Consider the following 8,287-nt stretch of genomic DNA (forward strand, 5'->3'; position numbering starts at 1 on the left):
AAAAATCTAAATCTGCCTAGGCAACATAGACCTCCAAAGCAGACACACAAGCAATCTTCTCCCACCAACACATCCCAAACAACACATAGCTCACAAACTCGGTGTGCCACACAACCACAGCCCATAAAGCAAAACAACATACCCAACACACTAGTAATAGGTGACTCTATAGTCAGGCACACTGACATCCCACTCACCAGGCTGGACAAAGAGAAGGTTACTGTCAGCTGCTTGTTGGGTGCCAGAATCCACCACATAATGCATGCACTCAGGTCACTACAAAGCAAATACAAATATGACTCTGTCATTGTCCATGTTGGTGTGAATGACCTGAGATGTACCTCCCTGGACTACATGAAAAGAGACGTGGAAGAGCTCTCCGATCTTGTAGCCCAGGCAGGTATGACCTTAGCCCTGAGTAGCATCCTGCCTTCACCAAGAATGGTACCACAGTACAAGGATAAAATGATCAACTTCAACAATTGCCTAAGCTTCTGGTGTCATTCAAAGGGGATCCAGTATCTGTCTGCTTGGGATGACATGCTTGACAGGCCACGATGTTTCACCAAAGATGGCCTGCACCTGTCACCCCTGTGATTCTGGATATTGGACAAGGCTTTTGCCACCCCCATAGTGCCTTTTTTAGGCAAGGCTAAAAAAACAAACCTACCACCATAAAAACTACAAGTGACAAAAAACTGAGGGCAATGCTGCTCAATGTTAGGAGTCTAAACCTCAAAATGCACTCATTCCAGGCACTTCTCAAAAATGGAGAACATCGATATCTGTGCAGTAAATGAGACCTGGTTTAAGGCTCCCAAGAGCAGCCCAGCACTACCAGGCTATAATTTATACCACACGTTTTGGCCACAAAACTTGGACCGAAACACTAAGGGTGGAGATGTGTCCATATTCATCAATGATATCTACACCTCCAGACTAGTTGCACAACACAATGCCTCTAAGATCATCCAAGTGCAACTAACCCTGGGCAAAAATGCATTCCAAATTGTAGCTTGTTATAGATCCCCCACCATGACCCCGGACCCACACTCCTCGTGCCTGGAGACATTGGAAAAAATGAGGGTCCAACCAAGTACCCTAATAATGAGTGATTTCAATTACCCTAACATAAACTGGGAAAACTACTCTTGTACTAATCCCCTTGCTCAACGATTCCTGGAATTTATAAACTCTAATGCCCTGAATCAACTTGTCAACACCCCCACCAGGGGCAACAATATTCTGGACCTGGTCATTACCAACATGGGTGACTGGTGCTCAATGCCTGAGATCAACTCCTCACTGGTTAGATCAGACCATAAACTAATCACCCTAGATATCCACATCCTAACCCCACCCCCACACAAGAAAACCATCGCAAAAAATTTCTCCAAAGCGAATGTCACGCTACTCAAAACAGAGGTGGCTAACTTTGCGATGCCCCTGCAAATGGATAATACAGTCACGACTGCTGAATCCTACATAAATGCACTCTACAAGCAGCTGCATGAGTGCATGGATCGTGCTATCCCCAACAAAACCAAGATGCTATCCTTCAAAAAAAGGAAGCCAGTCTGGTGGTCCCCTGCCATTAACAAACTCTACAACAGAAGGAAGAAACTGTTGCAAAAGAGAGTAAAAACCCATGAATGGAGGAGCTCCCTGGTCAGCCTCAGTAAGACGCTGAGATCCCTCATAAAATCCTCCAAAGCAAACTTTGAAAGAAAAATTGCCACGAATTCCAAAGCCAACCACACGGCATTCTTTAGCTATGTCAAGAATCTCCATGGCAACACTCAGATCTGCGCTGAGCTACAGCAGAATGGCACAAAATATACACAGCCAACTGATATTGCCAACATCTTGGCAGATAGGTTCAGTACTAACTTTACTCCCCTCTCACCCCCCAAAGGGCCTATAACTATACCATACGATTGTACAGACCCATTAATCACAAACACGCAGGTAAAAATGGCACTCTCTAAAGCCAAAAACACAGCCTCCATGGGACCGGACAACATCCCTGGCTGCATCTTAAACGAACTTCAAAATGAACTAGCCCCCCCCACCTAAACTCCATGTTCAATCACAGCCTCACCACAGGCTATGTGCCCACTGAATGGCGCAGAGCAATGTTTATCCCACTCCACAAAGGAGGAGCCACCACAGACCCATGGAACTATCAACCTATTGGTCTGACAAGCCTGGTCTACAAGGCCATGGAACATATCATCGTGGAACTCCTAAACAAAGACATTGGTAACCTCCAAACTTTGGATGCTACCCAGTTCAGATTTGTAAAAGGTAGATCATATCTCCTAAACCTGGTAGACTTCTTTGAAACAGTTACCAAGGTCATAGACAAGGGCAAGGTGGTCCACACAGCCTACCTGGACCTCGCTAAAGCCTTTGATACTATCCCCCATTCAGGCACATAGCCTGTGGTGAGGCTGTGATCATCACTTATCAGACCCCTCATTGAGTACAATGCCCCATTTGGGATGTACCTCACAAGACACCTACAACAACTGGAAAGGCCCCAAAAGTACCTCACCAAAAGGACTGCTGGCCGACACTACAGTCATCCAATATGTTGACGACTCTACCCTAGTTTGTACCGCCTCTAACATTCCCGAACTACTGACCAAAACACAAATAGCTTTCTCCACTACAGAGAACTGGATGCACCAAAACCATCTCTCCCTCAACTCTACAATAAATCTAAAATACTAATTTTCCTCCCCAACAAGGTGTCCTCCTGTGACAAAAACGCTTTCAAGGTCCTAAGCCAAACCAACACTGCTATTGAAGTGGTCCCGTCTGCAAAACTCCTAGGCATCACCATAGATGAACACCTTAAATTCGATCTCCACATACACCAAAACATAAAGAAAACCCACCAAACATTAGGTATGCTCTATAGGAATAATCAATTTCTTTCAAACTCCTCTAGGCTGAACCTAGCAATTACCTACCTCCTACCCTCTCTACTATTTGGAGCCCCCCTTCTAACTAATCTGTCTGCTTCCAACTCCTCAAAACTTGAAGTTTGCTATAATAAGATCTCTAAATTTGCCACTAAATCTAAAACCTCAACACACCACTGCCTTACACTACAATCTCTAAACTGGTTAGAATTCCCTAACCATCTAGACTATCTCCAACTAACCACCGCTCATAAATTAATATTCTACCCAGATAAATGCCCAGCTTTAAACAACATCCTTCCCCCATACATCCCAAACAGATCTCTGCGATCTGAACACCAAAACCTAATCTCCATCCACAAACTTAAACGTCCTGCTGGACAGCTTCTACTCTCCTTCTCCCTAGGTAAAAAATAGAACTCCCTCCCACTATCTCTTAGGACTATACCTAACACTGAATCCTTCAAGACCCAACTTTACTTATACCTATCATCCAAATGGAAATGTCCTTGCTTTCAGCCTATATAAACTCTAGGGGTTTCCCTCTCTAAGCTCTCTATACTCCTGCTCCACTCTACCCTCAAGTTTCTTTTTCCTTCCTCCAAAACTGATTCTGTTGACTTTCACTTGACTGTAAATATGTAAATACTGTAAATTCTGTATTGCCATTGAAAGACAAAAAAAAAATTTTCTTTTGCCATATTGCACTGTCTATGATGTATATTATGCATGTGATTTTCCCTGTCTGTAAAAATTTGTCTCTTGTATTTTACCTTTTACATTGTGTAACCTATCGCATTCACAACTGCTTGCGGAGCTTTTCTCCCCGGGCCTCCGCTGAAAATGGGCACTTCTTGGCCCAGTGGACTTCCCCGGTAATCAAACTGAAAATAAATAAATAAACTCACCAACCTTAACATAAACCCTTACATCACGAGATGGGTGGCCAACTGGCTCATGGACAGAACCCACACGGTGAGAGTTGCAGACTCCAGATCCGACTCCGTACCAGTGACAAGTGGAGTGCCCCAGGGTTCAGTCTTGGGACCTCTCCTCTTCTCCGAAGTGCAAGTGAACACTGAGGGTCTATGGCTGCAAACTGGGTGCCATAACCAATTCCCCTGCTGACATAGACATTCTGCAAAAGGGCCTCACCAAGACAGATACCTGGTGCCAAAACCATGGCCTCAAGCTAAATGCCAAAAAGTGCATTGTCATCCCCTTTGGTAAAAACACGGTACCCATGAATTACCAAATAGGGGGAAGTTCACTTAACACATAAAGTGTGATAAGAGACCTTGGGACCCAAGTGGATAGTCGCCTCTCCTTTGATAATCACATTGCCACAGTGGTCAGAAAATCTTTCTACGTGGCCCACCCAATCACAAAACAGTTTGTATCTAGAAATCTAGAAAAAAGGAAGTCATTGTCCCCCTCTACTCATCACTTATCAGACCCCTCATTGAATACAATGCCCCATTTGGGATGTACCTCACAAGACACCTACAACAACTGGAAAGGCCCCAAAAGTATCTCACCAAGAGGATTGCTGGTCTCAAACAGCTACCTTATGCCGACCAGCTCAAGAAACTCCAACTCTACTCGGTCGCATACCACTTACCCAGAGGAGATCTCTGTCTGACATACAAAGCTATGTCAAATCCGGAAGTGATGGACATGCTCCACTTAAAGAAATCCCAATCTCCCTGAGCTACATGCTCTAGGGACCCTAACCCTCACCACAACAATAAATAGGACATGCTGGAGGGATAGATTCTTAACCCAGAGACTTCCAATGCTCTGGAACAAAATTCCCATCCACATCAAGCAGAGCTCATCATTAGCACTCTTCAAGAAAAACCTTGATGAGTGGATGGGTAGTAGGAAATTCACCCCTGGGATCACGTCTGTGGCTCTGCTCGATAGAGGGGCAGGAATGTAATCTACATGGGTGGAGAAAGCCAAGACACTTTTGGTTAGGCTTAATTATGCCCTCAGGCTGATAGCCTAGTACCTGCCTATGAACTTATGAACCTTTTGCTCTATATCATTTCAATATGATAAAAACACTGACCTTATAATCCCAGTTTTCATATGAGAAGCTATCAGCAACCAGGTAGCTATAGTCTCAAACTTTATTTTCTGTTCTCTTAGCCACAATACATACGTTTTACCTTACTTGAGATCTGACCTGCATGACAAAAGAGCTAAACTGATTTAGAAATCGCTTAAAATCCTGCATTCGAGTATTTTGTACATTATAAACAAATATATAGCTTATGCTGTAAAATTTACTGTTAACTCCTATTTAATTGTACATGAGGAATGGGGGAAGGAATTGTGTATATAACATTTCCTACTAACTGTTGAGATAAGGTAACATGTCTGTCTTTGCAAAGGGCATTTATGTTCATAGAAAATACCTAGATATAATATTAACTATCACAGAATTCATGAATTTCAAATGTACTAACCTCATCAAATTCTATGACAAGGTTTCCAAATTCACTCATGGCAACATCAGCTCCAACGATAGACCCATTTAGATAAAAGTATAGAGCTGGCAATTTCAACCAGAATAAAATATAACTGAACACTGGAAAACAAACTCCTTTGGTGGTCCTCCAACATTTACAATAAAAGTGAAAAAAAGATTAAATTATACAGCAAATCCAAAAAACGCATCATATCAAGGATAATATGAAAAATATTAATAATATTAATAAAAAAAGAATCGCAAAATAATATTATGTCTCCTAATGCTGCTCATGAGCATAGGTAGCATCTTTCTTCAGCTATGATAGTAAACTGATATTATACAATGACCCCCCCCATTAATATTCTAAAATGTGCATGCTGATTGGATAGCGTGCCCGTTGTAAATCAGACTTATACTAATGAAAAAGGTCCGGTCGCCTGGACTTTTTCCATTAATATGTCTCTTTTTTTTTGTTACAGCAATGGAGAACGGAAGAGCTCCATTGCTGTAATCTTGCTATGTTAAACAGGTTTAACATAGTGAGATAGCTTAAAAAAAAGCAACGGAGATCTTCCTTTCTCCGTTGCTTTTTTAAAGCTGTCTCACTATGTTAAACGGGTTTAACATACTGAGACAGCTTTAAAAAAAGCAACTGAGAAAGGAAGATCTTCGTTGCTTTTTTTAAAGCTATCTTGCTATGTTAAACTCCTTTAACATAGCGAGACACCTTTTAAAAAGCAACGGAGATCTTGCTTTCTCCATTGCTTCCACACACAGATCTAATGTACTGCATAAGCATACGCATGCGCAGCACATCAGAACTGCCGCAGAATACCAGACAGCTGCAGAAGGGCAGCACAGAGGCATTATACAATGCCATTATTTAAGAAAAGTAAGTATTTTTTTTCTTAAATAATATCATTGTATAATAGCAATAACTTCTGGTGGTAATGCTAGATTTACTCACAGTTGTCTTTGTTTGGCCACTCGGGCTTCGCCCTCGTGACCAAACCACACCAACCGTGGGTAAATCCAGCATTACCCACACCCAGGCATGGGTTATTGCTTAAATAGCCAGCATTGCTCTGAATTTATTCAGAAAGGGACCACCTATTTAGATCTAATTGACATTGCCAATATAATAGCAAACAAACCCAGTGCTAATTTTGCTCCAGAGACTTCTTTCCAAAGTCCACATTTCCCCGAATGGTCACTGGCCACTTTTACCATTTGGTCAAGGGTACTCAGTTCCTTTACAGGTGATGTAGCTACAGTTGTGGTAGCCTCTCTAAGCTTAGGGTGAGTGGCCTGTTGCAATGTCATTCCTCCCCCTGAGGTTTTCTAAGCAGGGAGATGACATGGTAATGATACAATGCTGTGACAGCATATGACAACATGGTAATGTAAGCGTCTCTTGGAAAGGAAAATTTGATTCGTGGCATCTCCTAAGAGTCATTATATAATGATACCAATCTCAGTTTTTCATACTGTAAAGAACCAGAAATGTTAGTAAGTTTAATCTTTTCTGATCCCTTCTGATCCCCCCAATTATAACTGGCATGAATTTCAATGATTATAGATATCACCATCATGCAAAACTCCTGCTGCTTCCCCATCAGGGCAGATTGTTTTCATGTACATCTGCAGTCTCAAACAGAAAATGTACTTTTAGAAAGAAAAACCCTATGTGGAATAATGGGCTTAACCGTATTTTTTTATGATAAGAAGGATTTACCCGTTTAGGCAATTTTATCACTAGCTATAAACAACCTCTGCTTTTACTCCTTTATTTGTTTGTCATTCATAATCAAACTATGTACCCATAATGCATCATATTACTCTGTTAGTCAAAAAGATTTCTTTCTGCTCTTATAAAATATATTTGCATCAATGTAATCCTGTCTTCTCTTGACTCGTTATACCAGCTTTCTCTCCTCATATGATTTATTTTCAAATACAGTTTCCTCCTAAATGACATCCTTTCTATCCTTACTTCAAATAAATACCTTGTTAGGACAATACTGCTACATAACTTCACTCTTTACCCGTCATATATAATTCTGATTGTTAAGCATCATTAAGTATGTAAACAATGTCATGTTTCTTAACTATCTTGTTATGTAACGATTTACAGTTAATGCCATGTAGTAAACATTTTCACTGTATGTTTTGCTCTTACAAAGAATGTAAACACTGTATTGTTTTTTTGTGATGCTTTTCTTCCCAGCCAATTCTGTAAAGGGGCTTTACCAAGCTGGAGTTTTCCAGCAAGCAAATGCAATGGGTAAATAAATAAATAAATGATCTAACAGGAAGAATACAGACTGACAGGAGAGATGATACCTTCGAGCCAGACCTTTACATTAACTATGTCATTTGTTTTGTGTTTAGCAGTAGATGTTCTGCTGACTCTCCGTGTGAAGGATGCACTGTACTACGTGAACCTATGCGAGGAATGGGTGCGACTCAGTAAATTCATATCCTTACGCTGACAGAGAAATACACAGTGCCAGCCTGGTGTTCTCAACATTTAGATGTCAAAGCAGGTCAAACAGCATCAAGTTTCTCCAGTATCACAACTAATGTTTTTTTTTTTTTGTTTTCTTGAGCACATTCAAAATAAACATAAAAATAAAAAACTAATGTGTAATGTTATTTTTCTTATGGATTGTTTCTGTTTCTTTTTTATCAAGTAACTTTATTGCAAACTCAAATTCCCCTGTGCACAGTACATCAGCAAAAATGAACAAGAATTCAAGGAAATAGCTAATTATATCTATAATTAAACATAGCATTAACAGCATAACAGTGATCATTAATAACTTCTGGAAAACTCTATACAGCAAATAAAATTAAAATGTTAGGTCTGATACTAGCT

At 40.8% G+C, this 8,287-nt stretch overlaps 1 protein-coding gene across 1 annotated transcript in view; it reads left to right on the top strand.

The window, feature by feature from the left end:
- Positions 1–8,024, top strand: part of LOC122805843 (C-type lectin-like) — a 45,892-nt gene extending 37,868 nt beyond the window's left edge. The window contains exon 7 of the mRNA XM_044076097.1: positions 7,801–8,024. Coding sequence (XP_043932032.1) covers positions 7,801–7,882 — 82 coding nt within the window. The 3' untranslated portion in view covers positions 7,883–8,024. The remainder of the gene's footprint in view (positions 1–7,800) is intronic.
- The last annotated feature ends 263 nt before the right edge of the window (positions 8,025–8,287 follow it).

The sequence above is a fragment of the Protopterus annectens genome, chromosome 7.part0 (assembly GCF_019279795.1).
Source record: "Protopterus annectens isolate FY-2018-M chromosome 7.part0, PAN1.0, whole genome shotgun sequence".
In the NCBI taxonomy this organism is placed as follows: Eukaryota; Metazoa; Chordata; order Ceratodontiformes; family Protopteridae; genus Protopterus; species Protopterus annectens.